Source organism: Anastrepha obliqua, chromosome 1 (genome assembly GCF_027943255.1).
Source record: "Anastrepha obliqua isolate idAnaObli1 chromosome 1, idAnaObli1_1.0, whole genome shotgun sequence".
NCBI lineage: Eukaryota > Metazoa > Arthropoda > Insecta > Diptera > Tephritidae > Anastrepha > Anastrepha obliqua.
In genome coordinates this window covers 86,703,623-86,728,541 of record NC_072892.1, presented here as the reverse complement: position 1 = coordinate 86,728,541, position 24,919 = coordinate 86,703,623, and the positions used below count along the sequence as shown (strand labels likewise).

General features: G+C 37.5%; 1 protein-coding gene across 1 annotated transcript; it reads right to left on the bottom strand.

The window, feature by feature from the left end:
- Positions 1-2,560: 2,560 nt before the first annotated feature.
- Positions 2,561-21,089, bottom strand: LOC129248468 (uncharacterized). The gene is made up of 7 exons (XM_054888026.1): positions 17,255-21,089; positions 14,188-15,835; positions 13,821-14,126; positions 13,411-13,751; positions 13,132-13,345; positions 11,860-12,148; positions 2,561-3,427 (listed from the first exon to the last, which is right to left on the bottom strand). Exons 1-7 carry the CDS (start codon positions 20,933-20,935, stop codon positions 3,244-3,246), a joined length of 6,663 nt encoding a protein of 2,220 aa, XP_054744001.1. The 5' UTR covers positions 20,936-21,089; the 3' UTR covers positions 2,561-3,243.
- Between the last annotated feature and the right edge of the window lie 3,830 nt (positions 21,090-24,919).

Genomic DNA, 24,919 nt, shown 5'->3' with positions numbered 1-24,919 from the left:
TTATTATCTTTAAGACCATCTCTCACGCCATATAGATAGTTCTTTTTCTTGTAAATTTTTCTCAGACAATTTAATTGGATTATCTACATCTTTTGTTAGGTGTTTGGGCGAGCTTCTCCTCCAACATGGTGAGACGGTGTTCTGAGGTGTGCTACTTAGCACACCATTATTCGGCTCTCAGCGAGTATGACAGAATCAGCTGATGAGCCGACGTCCCTTGGGGTGTGTTTACAAAAACTGAAATTGTGTTGGTGATACGAGTATACGAAACAAATCGACCATTGTCACTGGACAATGATTGGACGAGTGGGTGGGTATGTGTGAAATGATCATGCAGAATTCGGCTGCCGAATCCTCAAAAGACGTAGCAGTCACAGTTTTCTTTTTCACTATAGTTAAAGAGCAAGTCTGATAATTCTATCATCTTTCGCCTCCAATTTGTGGGGTGCGTCTTATGATGGATCCCACATACGGTGGGAACTTCACTTTAATATAACTTTCGAATGGTAGAAGACTTTTATGAAGAGCTTTTTGTTATTGGTTGTCGAGGAACGTTCCTTATTACAAAAAACATTTTCTACATTGTGATGTAAGTTGCAAATAAGAATCGAATACATGCACTCATTTTCTAGTCGACCGACTACCTTCAAATGCAGTGCTTATCCGAGTTGTACTCACAGTCGCTGTGTTGTGGAATTTTTTAAAGTATCACGCTCTATGTGGAATGCTGGTAACTTTGCCAAAAGTATATCGTTTTAACTGTCAAAAATTTGGCTTTTGGTGGGCGCAAAGTCTTTTACAAGAAATATAAATTTTGTATGTACGTTTGTTTCATTTTTCTTTGCTATTGAGCAAAATATTTGCCATGAAGAAAAATATCATATTAATCTCCTACTTATTATAATAGTTTTATTTAGGTATTTCCCTTCAACTGCCTATGAAAAATAAGTGTCGAATATCGCAAAAGTATCAGCTCAGCATTTGCATCAGGGTTGCAATACTGCCGGTTTTATTACGTACCACGAACAAGCCCATATATCTACTATAGATAAGTCCTCTTCTTTTCGCCAGCGAATAGCGCAACCGGTATAAATAAACATATCTTGGCAGCGCTGGAATAGAGCTGCTTAAAATTACACATGCTTGCTTTCACATGGTAATTTTTCGTCAAGTTAGCCGACGAGAGAGATAGCGAGCAGAGAAGTGGCGCATAAAAAAGGCCTAATGTTAGGTAGGAAAATTCAAATTGATGTGTTAAAACTCTAGCATCCAATCTATAGTAAATAATAGTAGCCCATACTAAAAACAAATGAAATAAATGCAAAACAAAACTATGTATGTATGGTATATCTCATATCTGCATTTTTAATTGTAACTATTTATGTATTTTCGCTCTCTTAGTTTCCTTATGCATTTGTATTATATGTATGTATGTATGTATATGTGTATGCATATTCGAAATTTATTTGTGATTTTTTCTTAAGTATTTAAATATAATTTAAATCATTTCAACTACGCTGAATTAATATAATTTACGCATGGAAAAGCGAATAATTCCAATAATCAATAAAAAGTTGGACTTAAATAGATAAATATATTACTACAAATTTTCTTAAATTTACGAAAAAGAAACCGCAGTAGTTTAAGAATTTCCAAACGTTTGGTTGTCGTCAATTTTGGAAATTTATATTGAAACGATACATTTTTTGCCAAAATGTTAATGACTCAGAGCACTTGAATTGAAAGTAGTTAGGGTAATGTTTTACTGACTGGCTGTTTTCACAGCAAATCAATGAAATTAAGAGAGATATAATGAATGTGGGATAAATAATTGGCAGAAATATGGAGTGTATTCGAGATTTATTGATTACCACAACTGATCATCAGAAAGTGTTTAGTCGTGCAAATAATTTGTGTAATGCAACTATGGGGCAGTGTTAAATCAGTATTAAGTGGCACGCGCCATTGAAAATGCACAGGAATGACTTTAAACTTAAGCCAAGGTGAAGATTTTGCGTTTGACCAGCAATTTTCGAAGAACAACTTCAACCTAGCTTAGCTGGCATCACTTATGTCCTTTTCTATTATTCTGAGCCATTGGAAATGGTTTGTCTAAATTTTGTTTACATTTTTAATTCCTCTTTCTCGGCCACTCGCTCCAACAAAATGTATATTTTATTTGATTTTTAAAGTTGCAAATTCTAATTTAAGTTATGCGAAATCGCGAGTATGTGAAAAAGGTAAACAAAGGCGTGATGGGAATTTATCAACAAAATTACTATCGGAATGCATAATTCTACTTTATTTCATTCTGGTGCATGCATATGTGGTAAGTATACGAGTATGTATATTTGTGTACATATGTACAAATATAATATAATTTGCGTGTATTGCTTCAAAACAGAAATTCAGTTATGTTATGTAGGCCTCTAAATTCTTCATCATTCTCATATATGTAATATTTATTATTCAGTTAAATTTTTTTATTTGGTTCACTAACTGTGTAATATTCAAGTTTTAAGATTTTGTTCGTTTTGGCTTTGTATTAGTTTTTTTTTTAGTTAGTTTTTTATTAGTGTTTCTGTTTTTCAAAATACACTTTTAAATCTTATAATTTCTTGGGTGCAACTTTATTTCGTTTTCGCATTCAATCTTCGTTCCTTTGTAATATGTTTAATTTTGTCTCGTATTATTGCTTACTACATCCAAATATGCTGTGAGCTCTTTTTAAATATGTGCTTATAATAGTAAACTTCATTTCATGTATTCATACCGTTTTACATTTTCCAATAAGTATACGAGTATGGTATGTGGTTTTCTAATTTCATGTGCTCTCGCTACAATTTCGGAATCTAATTTTCGTAATGATCTACATACCGTATATTTCAGTTAATTACGACTTAAATTATGAATTTAATTTAAATTGCATATACTTATAGATAAGTAATAAATTGTAAAGTTAAGTTGTAATTTAAAAGCACAAACATAAAAACAAATAAATTACAACTAAACACCAAATTAAATAATTAATTATCACAAACAAAATCGTAATCATTTTTACTTAACCAAAGGAAATACATATATTTATGACTAATCATCGATTAAAAATTATTTATATGTCTGTATGTATAAGTTTGAGGATGCAACCACAATTTAATTATTATTAATTTTACTGTTCATAAATATATACGCTCATAAATATAACTATTGCAGTTTTTTATACGAGTAATCGCACATTTTATTTTACATTTGACTTTCCTTTCGCCATTGAAACGTGCCCGATTTCACTCCAATACTTGAGGATCCCTGATTGCTGTTTGAAGAAAGCATATTGTTGGTGCGGCGTATCAGTTGTGCAGCGGAATCGAAGCGGCTACGTATTAGACGCATTGCAGGATTTGTTGTAATGCCGCTACGTTTGCTCTTACTGTAAAATATGTAAAAGATATAGAAATATATATATATATAATAATTAGTATCGCTCGTGGTCGGAAGTCCGATCAATAAAAAATTCCAAGTTATTGTTTTTTATTCAATTTCAGTTTTATCTTTATTTTAATCTCTATTTCTATATCTATCTGTATCTGTATCTGTATTTCTATTTCTATTTATATTTCTATCTCTATCTCTATCTCTATCTCTATCTCTATCTCTATCTCTATCTCTATCTCTATCTCTATCTCTATCTCTATCTCTATCTCTATCTCTATCTCTATCTCTGTCTCTATCTCTATCTCTATCTCTATCTCTATCTCTATCTCTATCTCTATCTCTATCTCTATCTCTATCTCTATCTCTATCTCTATCTCTATCTCTATCTCTATCTCTGTCTCTGTCTCTATCTCTATCTCTATCTGTATCTGTATCTGTATCTCTATCTCTATCTCTATCTCTATCTCTATCTCTATCTCTATCTGTATCTGTATCTGTATCTGTATCTGTATCTCTATCTCTATCTCTATCTCTATCTCTATCTCTATCTCTATCTCTATCTCTATCTCTATCTCTATCTCTATCTCTATCTCTATCTCTATTTATATTTCTATCTCTATCTCTATCTCTATCTCTATCTCTATCTCTATCTCTATCTCTATCTCTATCTCTATCTCTATCTCTATCTCTATCTCTATCTCTATCTCTATCTCTATCTCTATCTCTATCTCTATCTCTATCTCTATCTCTATCTCTATCTCTATCTCTATCTCTATCTCTATCTCTATCTCTATCTCTATCTCTATCTCTATCTCTATCTCTATCTCTATCTCTATCTCTATCTCTATCTCTATCTCTATCTCTATCTCTATCTCTATCTCTATCTCTATCTCTATCTCTATCTCTATCTCTATCTCTATCTCTATCTCTATCTCTATCTCTATCTCTATCTCTATCTCTATCTCTATCTCTATCTCTATCTCTATCTCTATCTCTATCTCTATCTCTATCTCTATCTCTATCTCTATCTCTATCTCTATCTCTGTCTCTGCCTCTATCTCTATCTCTATCTCTATTTCTATTTCTATTTCAATTTCAATTTCAATTTCAATTTCAATTTCTATTTCTATTTCTATTTCTATTTCTATTTCTATTTCTATTTCTATTTCTATTTCTATTTCTATTTCTATTTCTATTTCTATTTCTATTTCTATTTCTATTTCTATTTCTATTTCTATTTCTATTTCTATTTCTATTCCTATTTCTATTTCTATTTCTATTTCTATTTCTATTTCTATTTCTATCTCTATCTCTATCTCTATCTCTATCTCTATCTCTATCTCTATCTCTATCTCTATCTCTATCTCTATCTCTATCTCTATCTCTATCTCTATCTCTATCTCTATCTCTATCTCTATCTCTATCTCTATCTCTATCTCTATCTCTATCTCTATCTCTATCTCTATCTCTATCTCTATCTCTATCTCTATCTCTATCTCTATCTCTATCTCTATCTCTATCTCTATCTCTATCTCTATCTCTATCTCTATCTCTATCTCTATCTCTATCTCTATCTCTATCTCTATCTCTATCTCTATCTCTATCTCTATCTCTATCTCTATCTCTATCTCTATCTCTATCTCTATCTCTATCTCTATCTCTATCTCTATCTCTATCTCTATCTCTATCTCTATCTCTATCTCTATCTCTATCTCTATCTCTATCTCTGTCTCTGCCTCTATCTCTATCTCTATCTCTATTTCTATTTCTATTTCTATTTCTATTTCAATTTCAATTTCAATTTCTATTTCTATTTCTATTTCTATTTCTATTTCTATTTCTATTTCTATTTCTATTTCTATTTCTATTTCTATTTCTATTTCTATTTCTATTTCTATTTCTATTTCTATTTCTATTTCTATTTCTATTTCTATTTCTATTTCTATTTCTATTTCTATTTCTATTTCTATTTCTATTTCTATTTCTATTTCTATTTCTATTTCTATTTCTATTTCTATTTCTATTTCTATTTCTATTTCTATTTCTATTTCTATTTCTATTTCTATTTCTATTTCTATTTCTATTTCTATTTCTATTTCTATTTCTATTCCTATTTCTATTTCTATTTCTATTTCTATTTCTATTTCTATTTCTATTTCTATTTCTATCTCTATCTCTATCTCTATCTCTATCTCTATCTCTATCTCTATCTCTATCTCTATCTCTATCTCTATCTCTATCTCTATCTCTATCTCTATCTCTATCTCTATCTCTATCTCTATCTCTATCTCTATCTCTATCTCTATCTCTATCTCTATCTCTATCTCTATCTCTATCTCTATCTCTATCTCTATCTCTATCTCTATCTCTATCTCTATCTCTATCTCTATCTCTATCTCTATCTCTATCTCTATCTCTATCTCTATCTCTATCTCTATCTCTATCTCTATCTCTATCTCTATCTCTATCTCTATCTCTATCTCTATCTCTATCTCCATCTCTATCTCCATCTCTATCTCTATCTCTATCTCTATCTCTATCTCTATCTCTATCTCTATCTCTATCTCTATCTCTATCTCTAAAAAAACGATTTTTTTTATTATTTTCTTTAATCAGTTAACTATTGTAGAAGATGTGTACAAAATTTTAGCGACAAAGCTCCAAAATTGTAGAAGTTATGGTGTTTCGAATTTGCTCTAGTGGAGTGGTAGCGAGTTCTGCCGCAGGTGTAGGGATAGTCGTGTCACTTTTTCGAAAAAACAAGAAAAGAACATTGCGATGCTTTTTCGAATGTTGCTGTTTCGCGATTCATTTGTACAGCTTTTGAAGCATGCATATTCAGTCGGTTTATAAACATTTGATATTTATTGCTGTAGTATATCTCGTACGGAAGCACGTATCCTAAACGCGGAAAATCGGAAAATGAGCGTTTTGCGAGGCCACGTAAAAGGAAATTTAACGGTAATCAGCACTAAAATGATGAAAAGGTATTACGTGAAAGCTCAACCTCCAAAAAGTTGAATATGCAATTCGAACTCGAAAGATGTGATCGTCGATGTAACTCATGTGTATCGAGTTATCGAATTTCTGTCGGTTTTTGGCGCCATCGCAGAGTTTCTCGTTTGCAAAAGTTGCAAGAGCAAAGTGAAATTTGCAGAAAGTGGACATCAAGGTTTGGGTTTCAAAATTGGCATCACCTGTTCGTGCGGAACAAATTACATCTTTTCGGGACCTCTAATTCACACAGGATTTGAAATCAACAGATGAAATGTGTTTGTCATGCGGCTTCTTGGGATAGGTCATGAAGGTATAAATTTATTTTGCGGTCTCATGGATCTTTGTCAAGGACTTTCAGATCACGCGTATAAAAAAATAGTAGATCATGTACACTCAGCGGCAACAACATTGTTTGAGAAATTCAGCAAAAAAGCGGCCCAAGAAGATAAGAAAAAGAATAAAGAATATGGAAGGCCTGCTACAGATTTTAAAGGGTCTGGAGATGGATCGTGGAATAAACGAAGATTTACGTCATTATACGGTGTTACAACGCTAATTGGTTACTACAGTGGTAAAGTCATAGACCTGATAGTGAAAAGTTTTGTTAAGTTTGTTTGAATTGGAAATCCAGAGAAGGAACTGACGAGTATCAAGAATGGCATGAACAGCACAAAGAAAACTGCACTTCAAATCACCAAGGAACAGCAGGCAAAAGGGAAGTATATTCTATTAATGAAATGTTTGCGAGTTCGATAGAGAAATTCGGAGTGAAATACGTCAACTACATTGGTGACGGTGATTCTAAAACTTTTTCAAGTATCGTAAAGAATAATCCTTATGGTGATGAATCACCTGTTGTTAAAAGCGAATGTGTGGGTCACTTTCAAAAAAGAATGGGCACTCGTTTTCGCAACATTAAGAAGAAAGAAAAACTCGGCGGGAAAGGAAGATTCACAGATGTGCTCATCAAAAAACTGACAATATATTACGGATTAGCCATTAGGAAGAATGTCAACTCTGTCAGAGATATGAAAAAGGCAATTATGGCAACTCTGCACCATTTCACTTCGACAGACAAGAATCCTAAACATGGAAGTTGTCCTGCGGGCGCTGAAAGCTGGTGTGAATGAAGCTAAAGCTATGCGAAAGCTAGCAACTTTCACCCACTTGCCGTGCGTTATAAGACCAGATGTGGAAAAGCACATTCTTCCGATCTATGAAGATCTTTCGAAAGACGATCTCCTGGTACGGTGTATGGGCGGACACACTCAAAATGCCAATGAATTTTTTAACGCCACAGTGTGGCGTATAGCTCCAAAACATTTGAAATCGGGCCCGAAAGTTGTCCAAATTGCTGCGTTTATTGCTGCAGGCATTATTAATGAAGGTTACACGGCTGTTTTGACGTTGATGAGACTACTTGACTTGAAAATCGGACAACAGTGCAAAATTTTTGCCCACAAAACGGATGAAAGCCGAATCGAACGCGCAGAGCAACGTTACAGCGATTGCACTAAAGAAGCTCGAATTGCTCGAAGGGCAGAAAAAAACTCAACAGAATGAGGTTCTCGAGAAAGCGGAATGATGTCTTTATGGTCCAGGAGTAGCCGATTAGCCATTCATTGTTGTAAGTGCTCTGTACATAACTTATCGTCTTCCGAAAACTTCAAAGCGCTTTATCTCAAAACCATGTTTTTGAAACTGGCGGGCAGGATTAACAAAGCAATATTCAACCTATCGACGGGATTCATGGCTTTTTTTGTAGCTTTGGTACCTAACATTCTAGGTGAACCTCCAAAAATAGTCCAAACTAACTGTTTCAATAATAGATTATCGCGAAAATTACCTCCAAAAATCGACTTTCAGCTTTTACAAGAAAAAAAAATTTTTTTTCAAAAGTTTTTTTGTTGTTTTCGAGGTTCATTGACGACAAAAAACACTAACAATTAAGTAAAAGACTTAATTGCATGTTTTACACGAGACTCGTGGACGCTATCATGTCCGCCAACTGGATACTCCTGTCCGAGCGCGCTACATGGTACCCGGGATAACTTCGTCATTTAGCTAGTTTTTGAAGTGAAAAAAAATCGAAATACAGCTTATATGTTGTCCAAATATACGCAAAATATTAATAAGCTGAGTTGTTTTTCTTTCTTTAAAAAAAATACCACAAAAAACACCTTTTTTCGGCGTTCCAGATGGCCCGACCCGCTTAAAGTATTCATTTGTGAGGCATACCATCTTGGGTAAAAAGTTCACGAAAAAACCGCCACGCTCTTAGTCGACTGATTTCAGTTCTGTTTTTTTTTGTTATGTTGCTACATCTGTGGTAAACATTCCCACCAAAAGTTTATCACCATTGCTAGAGATTTATAAAAATTACGCTGTCTTGAGTAAATCTACCTTTGCACGTGTTTTCGATTTTATACAGTTTTAAAAATGAATTTGAATTATCAACAAGATTGTATTAAATTTTGCGTTAAAATGGATTCAGTGGTGCGAAAACCTTAAAAATGTTGGGACACAGTTTCGGTAATGATACTTCAAAAAAAAAAAAAAACAGCCATTTACGAGTGGCATGAACGCTTCACAAGAGATCGTGAGTCCATCGAGGATGACGAATGGATCCATTAAGGACATTGTAGTTAATGATTTGGGTTCGCGCAGTGTTGCTGAAAAGTTTATCCCAAAGGACTTGAATTTCATGCAAAAAAAGGGACCGCATTGATATCACCAAAGACATGAATTCCAAGGCTGAATCCGAACCGACATTCATCAAACGCTTCATTACTGGAGACCAGACGAAGGTTTATGAGTACGTCAATTTATCTAGATAGGAGGTGAGTGAGTGGAGAGTTCTGAATGAACCAAAAAAAAAAAGTTTTGTGGGAAAACAAATCGTGTATTTTGCACCATGATAAGGCACAGTGTCATCATTATCCGGGAGCGTTTGGCCAAGAACGAAACGAATACCATCCAAAAGCCATCCATTCACCTCATATGGCTCCCAGCGATTTTTTCTGTTCCATTAAGTGAAAAAACCACTACGGCGAACGCGTTTTAACAGTCGAAAGAAAGTAATGAGACAGGTCAAGACGGGTCTGTTGTTTATACCGAAAAAAAGAGTTAACGAAATGTTTCGAGAGCTGGATAAAACGCTAGCATAAGTGATTACAGTTGATGGGTAGTACTCAGAAGCAACGCCCCCTTTTCCAACGCCTCCAAATTTTTTTCGTTATGCAGTAGGATATATGGATTGGAAGTGATATAATTGAATTGGAAGTGACGAAATGTTAAGCAAGTACAAATTTTATTTGAATGATTGATGATGATGATTTCTTATAGTACGGGATCCGGCTGCAGATTTGGTGTAGTCATCGAGTACATGCTGAAATCCACATTTTTACCCACATTTCTGATTAGGAGAATAAAAATTCACCAAGTTGCCAGTAGAAATGTGGCCGCAAGTATTTTTAATTAATTTATTGTTAATTGATTTTGCGGGAAAAATTTCACTAACCAAGTTTTGAGATAAAATATCGTTCGGTTTACTGCAATAGGTGTAAAGACTTAAAAAAACCGTAGTTGCCGTTGCGCGCTTGGCCGCACCTCTCCGCAGCCAGGTATAAACAGGTATGATTTCGATATATTTATACATCCATAACGTATATTGATCTGTTATAGATCAAAATATAGCTAATTTTTTTCTCATTATTATGATATATGGCAACCTAATTAAATCTGGCCGCAAGTTAGGGTTGCCAGCAGTTAAAGATGGGAAAAATTGAAGGTTGAGTGAGAGGAAGCTAGCGCGTAACATCACTAGTCTAACAAGGATAGCGACATTTTAAGGCTATTGCGCATTCGTCAGATGCTGGTGTTCTCAACTAAGCAGCCCGCGACATTTTTATCCTAACCTACAAACCACGTTGTTTTGGAGTTCGTAATATATAACGTCTGATATATTTTCTGTTTATTCCCTTTGTGTGTCTAAAACTATCAAATAAATTAATGTAAATTAAATTTGATAAAGATGAAGTCGTGTATTCTGTGCAAAGAAAAAGGCAATGTACTGGATTTTGAAGATGCCTCATTCAAAAAGTGCTTACAAATGTTATTGTTTCGTCATAAGAAAAACTATTAGTATCACGACACTTTATTAACAATTGAATCTACCGAGGATTTTGGATATCATACAGAGTGCCTTAAAAAAATTACAGTTTTAAAACAAAAATATAAAGAAGAATTTGAAATTCTGATATTTGCAGCGATGAAAGTGATAGCAGCGATGATAGTATAAATGAAAGCTCCGATGATTCAGATTTTTAAAAATAACTCACGGAATTACAAGATATATTTTTTTAATTTTCCATATACTAGAATGTTTAATCTATATGTACCAAACAATTGATTTCTTGAATAAAATCAAAAATTATTTCATACAGTACTTGCACAATAGAATTTTTAACTTCCCGTTAAAAAAATTAAAAATGTGGATGTGTGGATGTGTGTGTGGGTCAACCTCTTTTCTAATTTTTTTTTTACATAGTAACCTTGGCTTTACTTTTGATCAATATTAATTTTTTGTTGTATTTATAAAATTTGTAGTTTTGAAAGAATGATTATTCTTTTGGAGTACTTATTTCTTTGGTCGATCTTGCTATTGTTTGAACTGGTGATTGAGAACACCAGCATCTGACGAATGCGCAATAGCCTTAAAATGTCGCTATCCTTGTTAGACTAGTGATGTTACGCGCTAGCTTCCTCTCACTCAACCTTCAATTTTTCCCATCTTTAACTGCTGGCAACCCTAACTTGCGGCCAGATTTAATTAGGTTGCCATATATCATAATAATGAGAAAAAAATTAGCTATATTTTGATCTATAACAGATCAATATACGTTATGGATGTATAAATATATCGAAATCATACCTGTTTATACCTGGCTGCGGAGAGGTGCGGCCAAGCGCGCAACGGCAACTACGGTTTTTTTAAGTCTTTACACCTATTGCAGTAAACCGAACGATATTTTATCTCAAAACTTGGTTAGTGAAATTTTTCCCGCAAAATCAATTAACAATAAATTAATTAAAAATACTTGCGGCCACATTTCTACTGGCAACTTGGTGAATTTTTATTCTCCTAATCATAAATGTGGGTAAAAATGTGGATTTCAGCATGTACTCGATGACTACACCAAATCTGCAGCCGGATCTTAGACTATTAGAAATTCCCAGGCACCACAACGCTCATAATTTAGTTCACAGTTTTTTAAAGAAGCACAACTACTTTAAAAATACATTTTATACATTCATTTCCCTATACATGATTTTTCTTTCTAAGGATTTCTATACATGATTCTCTGCTTTCTAAGGGGATTTATAACTATATTTTATTGCTTCGCTAAGTTTGATTTGTACAATTCTTACCTCGAAGAACTCGGCTGGCTCTCCTTTAAATTACCCAAAATTATGCGCATATGAGTGTCTCGTGCAAAGTGGTTATCTGGCAGTACTGACTTCCCGCAAGAACTGCTGCCATTTGTATTATTTGCACCGGCATTGCTTGACGCACCGGCAATTTCATCGAACGCATTCAGTGAGGGTAGTTGACCCGGAGAACTTAGTTCACTACTTGGTGAGTGTGGTGGCGTAGCGTATAGTGGTGACATGCATTCCATATCATAGAGATCAGCCTCGTTGGCACCGATGCCAGAAACTGCAGAAGTGTTAAGAAAAGGAAAGATACTTGTAAAGGGCTATGCATTACATATATAAAGGGTGTTTTTTTTAGAGGTTAGGTTTTCAAGATGAAATAAAACGTATATAATTTAATGTTATGGCCAAGAGTTTAGCTTTATTATAAAGATAAGGGTTTGCCATTATGTTTTAAAAATGATTTCGGGCAAGTGGCCGCCGCGGCTGGCTCGAATAAATTCCAGCCGAGAGGCCCAATTTTCGACCACTTTTTGCAGCAATTGGGGCCGTATGTCAGCAATAACGCGCCGAATATTCTCTTCCAAGACGTCAATCGTCTCGGGCTTATCTGCGTAGACAAGCGACTTCACATAGCCCCACAAGAAATAGTCCAGCGGTGTTATATCGCACGATCTTGGAGGCCACGCCACAGGTCCACGGCGCGAGATAATGCGCTCACCAAAAGTTTCCTTCAATAAATCGATTGTTGCGTTGGCTGTATGGCATGTAGCGCCGTCTTGTTGGAACCAAAGGTCGTCCACATCAACATCGTCCAATTCAGGCACGAAAAAGTCATTAATCATGGCTCTATAGCGCTCTCCATTGACTGTAACATTATGGCCGGCTTCATAGAGCACACCAAACAGTGACTTTTTGAGGATGTAACGGCGTCTCAGCAATGGCTTGTGGATTATGTTCACTCCAAATGCGACAATTTTGCTTATTGACATACCCATTCAACCAAAAGTGAGCTTAATCGCTGAACAAAAACCATTATTTTCGAACCGCGCGAACCGAACCAATATTTTCGTAATAAATTTGCACGATTTGCAAACGTTGTTCAGGTGTAAGTCTATTCATTATGAAATGGCAAACCAAACTGAGCATAAATCAAGTGACAGCTGTCAAAAAGACCATCTACGAAAAAAGTAGTGCCAACTTGAAAACCTAACCTCTAAAAAAACACCCTTTACATACATAGAAATATATTTATTTAAAACGTACCAAATTGATGTTCATTGAGATCAGGCAGCAATTGAGAATGCCGCTGCGAGTGATGCACTTTCTGCTGCTGTTGCATAGAACCTGCGGCGGCGCTAGATGCTGAGGCGCCACCATGTTTCGAATTAATGATGGGCGCATTTTGTACGAAGGGATTATTGCGCGAATTAAGTTTTGTTTGACGCTGCAGTTGCTGGGTGAAAGTGAGCGGTGCTTGCTGTTAGGAGTAATGGAATTATTTGTAAATTTGGAAATGTTGTTTTTGCTTCAAAGTTTACTCACATCATTGCTGCTACCTGTGGACTGACTAGAGATGACGCTTTTTCGCTTATGCAAACTGCTTGTGTCCGATTGCATTGTGTTTTGATAGAAATTGTTTGAGCTATGCGTTGATGTTGATGCATTCAGGATATTTGATGGCACCTGCATGTTGTTGTTATTCATGCTGTTATTCACAGTGGCTGTGGTGGCTGCCGAGCAGATCGATGGAGCAGAAGCAAGTGGTGGATATGATGGTGCCCCCAGACCGAGGCTTTGATGAGCAGGTAGCGCTGGTGGCTGATCAGGTGAACGAAGCATGCTCGGGTGGAATTTTGCTGGTTCGACTAGATTGTTGGAATCGCCTAATAAAGAGTGGCGCATAAAAATAATTAATTTAAGAAAAAGTGATAAAAATACAATTGTTTCTTTACTTTTTGCGAAATTGTCAAAAATCTTCAATATGTTAGTGCGGTTCGACTTGGCGGCCAATTTGATTGGTGTTCGTCCGCAATGATCTGACTTGTATGGATTAGCCCCGTACTTCAATAAAGCGATTACACATTTCTCATGTCCTTCCTGCGCTGAAATGCCCAACGCCGTCGCGCCTTGTTTGCATGCATGATCCGCCACTGCGCCAAAGTATAACAATATACTCATGACATCATGATTACCTTGCCAGGCGCATGAATGCAACGGCGTCCGAGCCTCCAAGTCCATAGCATTCACATCCGCGTTACCTGAAAGTACACAAAACAGTTTGAATATTTTTCTATTCTAACTTAATTTATACACTCTAACCCATTGTGATAAGCATCTTGACCATCTCGGCATGTCCCTGCCAAGCGGCCACATGCAGGGCCGTGCGTCCCTCGCTATCCGGTATATTAACATCGACATTGGTCACTTCTAACAGGTACTTAACTATATCTAGTTTATTCTCCAGGGCTAGTATGTAAAGTGTAGTGCGTGAGTCCGCATCCTTGGCGTTCACATCGCAACAGAATTTCAGCAAATACTGCAGAGTTTCCAAGTGGCCCTCCAAGCAGGCCAGGCGGAATGCTGTTTTGCCATCATGCGCCTTTTGATCGACAAATGTTGGATGTATTTCGAGTAGCACTTGTACACACTTGGTTCGGCCCTCTTGTGCCGCCAGGTGCAGCGCAGTCTTTCCTTCGTTGTCGCACTCGTCGATTTTGGCGCCCGACTCCAACAACTGCAGACATACTTCGTGGAAGCCTTCGAATGCCGAGTAATGCAATGGCGTCCAGCCGGCATTATCGCGATGTGTTTCGTCTAGTCCGCGATCGAGTAGTTGCCTCACAGTCTCTACATTACCTTGCGCTGCTGCAATGCTAAGTACAGTACGTCCCTCCGAGTCCATGCAATCGATGCCGCAGCCCCAAAAAAGAAGCAATTTTACGACATTTGCATGGCCGGCGGTACAGGCGGCCCATAACGGTGTGCGACCCATGAAGTCTGCCAAATCCGGATCTGCGCCATTTTCCAGTAACAACTCACAAACCTCGGCATTACCTTCGAAAGAACTCACTAACAGTGGCGACATGCCGTCATTGTCGAGCTGATCAGTATTGGCGCCATGCTCTAAAAGCGTCGATATAACTTTGCTATAGCCTGACGAACCGCAGAGTGCAGCCACGCAAAGGGCACTTCGCCCATCCAAATCTAAATGATTAACGTTGGCACCATTCTCCAGAAGAATCTCAACAATATCGTAATGACCCATATATGAGGCAGCGATCAAGGAGGTACGACCCTGCCTATCTACAGAATTCACATCGGCGCCGGATTCGATGAGTATTTTTAGTATGTCTTCGTGTCCACTCCAAGCGGCTGCACGCAAGGCGGTTCGTCCCTCTTTATCAGCCAGATCAATTTTACATGCAGGATGTGAGATTAATAGCTTGACGACCTCCGTATGACCACCCCAAGAGGCGGAACGTAATGGCGTCCAACCATCGCGGTCGGCATGATTGACATCGACACGTTTCATTCGGCCGGTGCCATCATTGCAGGGTTGTGAAAAACTCAATAATAATTTAACAACTTCTAAATGACCATTGCGTGCAGCAATATTCAATGCAGTTTGTCCATTGTAGTCTTCAATTTCGAGATCAATGGGTCCTTTGCAGGCGTTCAGCGCACGCTCGAGCAGTTGGTGATTACCATCATTGGCTAGGATGTGTATGAGTGCTTTGCCTTTGTGTAATTCAATACGATTGGAGTCAGAGAGCTGGTGTAGCGTGCTGGAAGCATTCTCATCTTGACTTTCCTGATGTGGTTCACTCTTCTCAGATGGACTTGTGGGTCGTTGAGTTTCCAATATGCACGATTTCTCACTTGAGATCAGCAGATCAGCCAGTTCAAAATCTATGTTTTGAGATTTTTCCGAGAGTTCAGGAGACATGAGTGAAGATTCGCAAGAATTCTGGCAAAAAGAAAAATGTATATTTAATTAGAAGAACTGAGAGAGTTATTCAAACATGAGTATAAACTCAACAAAAACTGGGGGCGGGTGTTTGAGACGACCTAACTGGAGTAATAGATAGTTGATAGTGAATGGGCGTACAATAAGTTATAATTATGTAGTATGATAAATAAGTACCAGTCAAAAGGTGGTCAGATTAATCTTTCGGCCTATTCTTACATATGAGCTATTCGTTTGGTGGCTTGCACTAGCTATGCGCCACAAGCAATCCAACCGGGAGGATACAAAGATTAGTGTATTTTCTAGTAAAAGGGGCATTACGCTCGTATCCAAGCGATGCATTCAATTTACTCATCCATTAATTACCAATAGATTTCCACATTAAATACACATTTGGAACTAGCGCGGTTAGGAAGCTGAACTATTAGAATGTATGGTCACAGTAAGATCCTTCTGCAAATACCATCATTTGCAAACACCACCGTCGACCTATCCGCAGCCCTCACTCTATTCAAAACTTCTGTGTAGATTTTCATCTAGAGCAGATTGGAGGAGGCGAATCTTCAGAGATATTGATACAGAAATTTACACGGACTGGTCCAAGACAAACTGTGGCTTTGTGGTAGATTTTAACTCTGAGTCCCGACAACTATCCAAATCAATGCGCCTTCCCACAATGCTGGCGTGGGGAAAGCCAAAATCGCTGGCAAACTGGGAAGCCTGCAAAGGCATCTTCGATATCATGCATGCATCACGGAAAGTCAGCCTACTATTAAGGTGGAAAACTCAAACAATATAATTTCCGGGCTAATAATGCACTATATAAAGGAACTCAATTCGTTCAGTCAATGGCTCGATATCGCTCTATGTTGGTTGATATCGCTATGGTTGGCAGTAGACGATGGGAGGGACTACCAACCTGTGCAACAATACATGCCACAGTTGGAGAGATGTGGGGGAGAAGGAATCGCCTGTTCACTAACTCTGTAATTGTCCGGGTTTATCAAGAGCGGGATTACGAACTTTTGACAAACCATTCCTCAACAACATTATAGGAAATAACAGTCTTGGAAACTCAATTACCAAAATAACAGAGGATTGTGGTATTAAAACGCAGCTCGACGCTAATAAGGTGTATCCCAGGCCAGGAAGCCATTCAAACAAAACAACATTTTGGTCGGCAATGAATCCCCTATTAGTGGGAATTGGAGTTGAATTTCACCGAAAATCATACTTTATGACCAGATGTGTTTCCATATCGGCGCTTATGTTAAAAAATGCCAAAAATTTGCCGAATCTAGTCACCTAGTGTTATGGTAATGTTTGTCAGTTATTTTTTGCTTTAATTTTTAAATAGAAACTTGAACTCTCTTTATAGTAAACTACTTCTCAATAAATAATAAACATAGTCAAACCTACCTGCGCCTCGGCGTTATTAATACCCGTCTCGATTAACAGCTTTAGTATCTTTGCATCTGTTGGTAAGCTCGGCTTGAAGAAGTCACACAAAAATTGCGAAAATTCGTCGGTCAACTCGCTGCCCAGGAATTTCTCAATCATATTACGAGTCTTGGGTAGAAAATTTGGATCGTGTTTGAAATCGTTTTCGCACTGCGAGCAGCAGTTCAAATGGTTCGTATAGAATGCGTCATTCAAATTGAGTCGAGATTCGAGTAACATGAGTATAATATCCAAATTAACATTACGACTGGTGAGATATTCGCCCGATTTGATAAGATGGTATACGAACTTTCGTACATTATTGGCACATAGAGTGTCCGCGACCAGCAAGTAGTACATTGAGACCATCACGTGACCTTCGTTGACGTCACATATGAATTTCTTGGTTGCGAACTTCACGTCAACCAGCCAGTCGGAAAAGGAGTTGTGGAAAATCTTCAACCGTTGTTGATCGGTATCGTAGGAAACAATGTTCTTCATGAGATGTAAACGTTTTTCGAATTCTTCTGCGTCGATTACATAGTTGTGTGTCCGTAGACAATTGAAAAGGAAGAGTTTGTCCACATATCCCGATGAAGCGAGCAGTACATTCAGAAGTGGACGTATTTTCATGTATTGCTTTTTATTGAAGGACTTCTGACAAATGTATAAATATAAGCCATTCAGTGTACATGGTATCAATTTGATCTCGCGAAAGCTAAAAAAATTCTCCTTGATGCCATTTAAAACTTTCTCCAAATAGAGTATGCAACCATTTGACTTGATATATAATTGATGTAGTGATTCAATTATCTCCTTTGTGAGCATAATACTATCCTTAAAGTCCGAATTCAATCTATTAATGATGTACTCCTGTACATCCTTAACTACATGTGACTTCCGCAAATCATCTAATGTGATCTTTTTGAAACCCGTAAACATTCGTGTAATTTGCTTAGTCTGTTTTTTGGTTGTGCACACAAGGAAGAGCCATTTCGGGAAGAGGTGTATGTGATTGGACAACAATTCCGCGACGTTACGACTTTTATGATTGGTTGTCGTACCGCGTCCGCCTTTCAGGGTAGTAATCAAATTCCCTTCGTTGATGTAGTTCTCGTCTATAGAGTCGATGAGCAGCAGTAGTGCCGTCTTTGGTGGTGTAAGCTCGAGCAGTGGAAATAGTAGCGCCTTCTTGAAGCATTCATCTGGATTCTTTTCTATGTTGTCAACGCTTAAGCACTCTAGTATTTCCGGATTGGAGAGTAACATGTCATAGTAACCATCTGCAATTACGGTGCGACAACTTTTTGGCTTAGGAAGTGGTGGAGGCAGCGTATTCATACTAGAACCTGCGATACTAGGGTGCATATAACTATCCGTTGCATCCCGATTGCTACGCTGTTCAAAATCTATGAGGTTTTCACAATTTTCCTTATCCTCCTCATCGATGTCTTCTTTTTCATTCGTTGCTTTACATTCTTTAGTATCTGTTTCAAAATTTTTATCTGCCTCTGGTTTATCTTCGTCATCGTCATTATCGGATTTTGGTTTCGCCTCAGTGGTACTGTTTCCCTCAACGTCATCCGCATTTATAGCTGCTTCTATCTCGCTTTTTAGTTCTTCACTTACCATATCAGCAATGTCTTCACCACCACCGTGCTGTATAGCAGCACTGCCGTTGTTGGGAGTAATATTGGCAGTCACCTTGACCGGTGAAGCAGCGGCGGTTGAACGCCCGAGTTTTACTGGAATCTTAGATTTCTTGCCTGGACTGCACTTCGACGAAGTCGACGGTGAACTTTTCTCCTTTTCTGTTTCGTTACGCTTCTCCTTTTCAGTTTCGTTGTCTTTATCTTCGTTGCGCTCTTTGACATTGCCTCTGGTGGCCGTTGTTGGTGGATGCGTGCCATAATTATTATACTTTTTGCCTTCGGCTGTAGCGCCATTGGCATCTACTGGTGTCGGTTCAGATTTCTGGCGCATGATACATGCATTGGATGACTTTTTGTTGCTAGTCGATGTGCGTCGTTGCTGGAAATGCGTTGGTGTGTCGGCATCACAATCACTTGCGCCACGTCTCAGCTCGGCAATTAATATGTCTTCAACGTTCTCATTCAATGTTATATTGTTCATAGCTTCGTCGAGTTTTGATTCTTGTTGTTGTGCCTCCTCTTTTAGAAAGGAGAACCCCTCATCGATAACGCGTTGACATTCGTCCTTTGTAATAAGCGAGGAATGGCTCAGTATTTGTAGAATTACTTTACGTATAAATAGCGATAGGCTGTGACATTCTGGGTTTTGCGACTCAATTAGATAACAGGCGAGTAGTTTGCGATTTAGTATACCTTTCGTGCCAGAGTTGCCATTCATGATAGCTTGGCAAATGGAAGTCTTACCTGAGCCATTGGATCCCAACACCAGGCAACCATTGTAAGTTGAACTGGATATGGCGGCAGCCTTTGCACGTGCTGCCATAAAACCGCCAACAGCTTCAGATTTACCAGCGGAGCTAGTGCTTAATAGACCAGGCATGTTCTTTTTACCTGCAGTACGTTGCTCCAAGCATAGTGCTATCTTTTTTAATACCCATTCTCGATGTATATACACTGGTTGACAGCGCCGCGTAGTCAGTGTTTGACTTTTTGAACCGCATGCCGACACAATACCATTAACTTCTTTGTCAGGCGAAATCTTTTTCTGCATTAGTATTTCCAAATTGTCAGCAGTTTCTGTTAACACCGACGCGCTCGTATCAACACTGGTACTAATGCTACGTTCTTCGCTCACATCTGCCGCAGCACCACCATTGCTGCGCGCCGTTTCGATGGGAAAATTCTGTTGCATTAAATTAGCAAAGTGTTCTTCACGTGCCAAATTCGAGAAGCTGGCGTTGGGACAATCACGTCCTGAAACTTCCAGCTTTTTTTGCAGCTGTGTGGTGTCCTTTAGGAAATTGAGTATGCGGCGATCCTCGAGTTGATGACTGGGTGTATTGGAATTGGGCAGCGGCGGCAATGAGGCGGGCTGATTCGAGTAATGCGAACCGCCGACCAGCGCACTCGACGAACAGCCGTCCAAAGCCGTGTCATCATCAAGATCAGTTACTGGTATGGTATTGCCATTACGACCGCATAGCCGCGTTAGATCTTTCGAATTGATTTGTTTGTATTCCATTAAATTGGACAATTTGGTGTCGTGCGCATCGTGATTGCTCCCACCCGTATGTGCACGAGTTCCCGAACTGTTAAAGCGTATGCGTTCGCCGCTTTTGTAGCGATCCGATTTGCGTAATGGTGTAGCGTAGAGCATTTCTTTGGGGATATCGTTACTTGCATAGTGTTTATTGTTTGATTGCTGTTGTAGAGATAACGGCGAAGAATGTTGATGCTGTAGTTGCAGTTGTTGTTGCTTGTTGCTGGCCAAGTTAGTGGCGTTGGTGTTCGGATTGGAGTTGGCTGCATTCTGATTGCTGATATTATTTAGCAGTAGCTGTTGAGAGAGCGGATTATTAGCAACTGCTGCAGCGACCGCATTATTTGTATTGGATTGGGCAGATTTCTGTTGTTGTATCTTACGTACGGCGTCATTATACATAGCCTGGCAGGGCAGATTTTCGTAGATGTCGTTGCGTAAGTTGTCATTATCAGAATGTTTCGACATTTTTGGTGACGCGATGGAAGGAAAACTCGTAAGAAAGTTTAACGATTATGCGCAAAAATGTAGCTCAATGCAGGCAAGTCAGCCAAAACGTAGACGTACATTCTTGTATGCGGGGGTATGCATTTCCGTTTACCACAATTTGAAGCAATTTTTATGGTCTGAAAGTAAAGTAAAAAAAAAGCTCGTTATTATATTTTGTTGCTGAAAATAGTGCATATGTTTGTTTTTTGTTTAGCAAAAATTAAGATATTTATGTTACTATGTATGTACAATACATAAATTAATCAATACAGGGTACACGCGGTAAGTGAGGACATGCATACGAGTATATGTAAAAGCCTGAAGCGCTTGAGGTGTGATTGTTTTTTTGACGAAACAAATTTTGGAACAGGACCAAAAGACCAACCGGCTACCATATGTTCCAACCCTACAGAGGTTCCATGCTCACGAAGTTTCCAGCCATTGTTATGGTTTTAGGTGTTGTGAGCAACAAAGGATAAGGTCATGTCTCCACACTTCTTTACTGAAGAATTTCTAGTGAATTCTGTTACATATATCGAGGTTTTAGAGACAGGAGTAAAACCCTGGATTGATAGTGTACGCGGTGATAGTTCATAGATCTTTCAGCAAGACTTTGCGTCTTCACACAAAGCGATGGCGACACAAGATTGGATGGCTGAAAATTTCCATGACCACATAACACCGACCTTATCGTCGCCTAACTCGCCAGACCTTAATTCCCTGGATTACTAAGCCTTAATTCCCTAGATTACTAAGCAACCTCATAACACTGAAGACTTCAATTAATACCGTTATGGTCTATAAGAATAAGGAGCATTTGATTCGGACATGCTATCGTTCTCGGACTCTCATAGAGGAGGTTATTGCAGCTAATGGAAATTTTGATTGATTCATTTTATATAAGCGAGAACAAATTCGCAGAAAACAGTTCCGTTACTTTTGCTTTTGTTCGTATGTATTAGCTACTCATAAATTATACTCAGTTTCGTGCAAATTTCGCTTGTTAACAATGGAGTGGTGAGCTAAGGAAAATCGCATTGCAGTGATTGCATTAAATAAATATTGCAGAAGTGCAAGTGAGATTTACGACTTTCTGAAAAAACTTAATATTTCGAGAATGTTTGTTTACCTTTAAAAAGCAGAAAATCATGTTTGTAATTACAGATGATCTCCACATGAAAGCCTTCTTTCCCTCAACTGGTCATCTTTTGTTTTCTAATAGTGGTCGCCCCTCGACTGGCAAAGGCAAACCTCCGAATGTATTTCTGCCATGAAAAAGCTCCACATAAAAATATCTGATGTTCGGAGTCGGCTTGAAACTGTAGGTCCCTTCATTCGTGGAACAACATTAAGACGCACACCACAAATAGCAGGAGAAGCTCGGCCAAATACCAAAAACGGTAGTATATATATATATATATAATTATATATATATTTCCCGTGGTCCCAACGAGGAATAAAGGTCCTCAAAGCTAATTAGTTTTACTCTCAAGTTGTCCCCAAATACATTACGCACGCTGTATTTCGTATATTTACTGACGCCGCTTTAGTTTTTGTTTGAGTTCTGCAGCAATACAACTGTGAATAAACTTTGTTCGCGTGACATCCATCGACCTGAATTTTGTGCAAGCTGTCGCGTGGCTACTACTGGCCTTAAGCGAAATAACATCAAACTGTAAACACTTTTTCAACTTTCTTTGAATATTTTATTCCCATACATAAGCATGTATGTATGTGCGTGTATGCACCTGCGGATGTCCTTACACCTTTCATTCTCTTCTCGTTTCCTTTTTTACCGGTTTCAAATACCAGTAAAAAAGCCCATCGTATAACAACAGTTCAATTCACTCTGGGATTGCCCACAGTCATAAAATTTATCATTTTTTTGTTTCCGTGCATTTCTGTAGGATGGAATTTGTACTAATGGTTGGTGTTGAGGAAGGTCAATAACAATTTTTCTCGATAAAAAGAAATATCGGGACAATGGTGCAATTGGTAGAACATAAAAAAATTACAAGTATATCTTGCTTGTTGTTGGAGTATTTATAAAGTTACTTTTGATTAAAGTAATTTCTGATCCAAATATTATTTTATTATTACTGGCAAAGTCCTATGAAATACACTTGAGCGATTACAAGTCAAGTGAATATTTTGGAGATTGTCGTAAATTCTTCTCAAAGTTGGTTTATTCGTAGCTTTAATTTAATAAGAAGTAAACTAAAAAAAAAACAATAATATTGAGTGTTGAACATTTCGGTATAGTGTTTTCTAAAGTGAAATATGTTCGGTTCTTTTTAATATTAAAAAACATTTCTTAATTTTTTTATGATAAAATTTACTTTTGAAAGAAATTTTTGTCTCGAAAAACTTGTTTTTTTTTTGCTTAAAATGTTTGCGGAATTTTGTTTTACATTTTTGAAAAGCACTCCCTTAAGATTATCTTTATATTTTTTTATTAATATTGTACCTGAAACTATGCTCAGTAATACCTGAAAGATTCATAGTGGCACTCCCATAACTTTTGGAGTTACGAGGTTTGCCTTTTTATATTTTGTGCCCGATAATGAAAACACAGTAAAATAATAATAAAAATGGCTTTATTGTTTTTCAAAAGATCCTCCTTGCAGGTCAATATACTCCTACATTCACTTGACCCAATTTTCAAAGTACTTTTGCAACTCAGAATTGGATATCTTCAAAATGAACTGTTTAAAGGCTTCAACAGCTTCTTCAGGCGTTGGAAAACGATGAGAGTTCGGGAACAAAAAGAAATCATTACGTGTTACATCGGTTGTAGGTGTTGTAGAGCGGATGAACCATTAATCCAATCTTTCCAATTTATGCGAAAATATAGGCGACCATTTACTTTGAAGTTCTTTTTCCGCGAATAAATTTTATTTGATTAAGCTTGTCTTAAAACACCCATACTGACGATTTCTGTTTTGTTTCTGGCTCATAAGCATAGATCCAAGTTTCGCCACCTGTTACGATGTCGTAGACATACCTAGTTCAACCACAGTGGCTGAACTTCTTCAACATTTCTTTATACCAATTGTCCAGCGAGAACAAATCTTCCTGACAACCAAATGTTGATGTAATATTAAATGTATGCTGGTTCCACTAATGCCCAAGGATGCCTCTACATCGCGATATGTCACAGGACTATCTAGCGTAATCAACTGCCGCACAACTTCGATTGTTTCTGGCACAATAACTGTTTTTGGACGTCTTTCACGAAATTTTCGGTAACTTCGATCTTTCCGATTCACATCAGTCAGGAAGACCAACAACTTTAGTGGAAGCAAATCTGTGTCAGACAATCGAGGAACTGTCAAATCCTCTTAACCAACATTGGTCGACCATACAAGAACATTTGCAACAAATTGGTAAAACAGGTGGTTTGGGTTACGCATAATGTGTCTGAAGAAAACAGAGCTAACCGATCTGCGACATGCAACTTATTGCTTCAACGGTACAATACAGAAGCATTTTTCCTGATAGAAATTTCAGCTGGCATTCATTCAATTATCAATATCAGTTTTTCACCGATAGTTAAGAACACAGTCGGTTCTACGTTACCAGAATGATCCTAATTTAAATCTGGCTTCACAGGTTATAACCGGTTTGGTTATTTTGGGTATTCTATACTCAATTTCAATATTTTCCAATTTTGTGGAACATAAATTTACAAATTATTTTTCTCTATCTGCTGCTTTTTAAAGTTTTTAAGTAAAAACTATTTCTTTATTGCTTCCCTTTATTATTGGCTCTTTGACCGTGGACCACTTTAAGTTGCTAGAGAGTTAACTGCTTTTCAGTATACAAGCATACACACGTCCATTCTTGTATAATACATGCAAGTACATGTACTGTAGGCGTTTATACATATATGTATAAATGTACATTAGGGTGTATCGCTCTCCGTACAAGAAAATAAGTACTTTTTTCATCCGAATTATAAAA

What these genes read in the sequence shown, in the direction of transcription:
- LOC129248468 (XM_054888026.1), bottom strand. Translation starts at nt 20,935, where the DNA reads ATGTCGAAACATTCTGATAATGACAACTTACGCAACGACATCTACGAA. An exon ending in CAAGATGCTTATCACAATGG is followed by an intron (nt 14,127 to 14,187) that starts GTTAGAGTGTAT and finishes GTGTACTTTCAG; the next exon opens with GTAACGCGGATGTGAATGCT. An exon ending in TCTCAATGAACATCAATTTG is followed by an intron (nt 12,149 to 13,131) that starts GTACGTTTTAAA and finishes ACACTTCTGCAG; the next exon opens with TTTCTGGCATCGGTGCCAAC.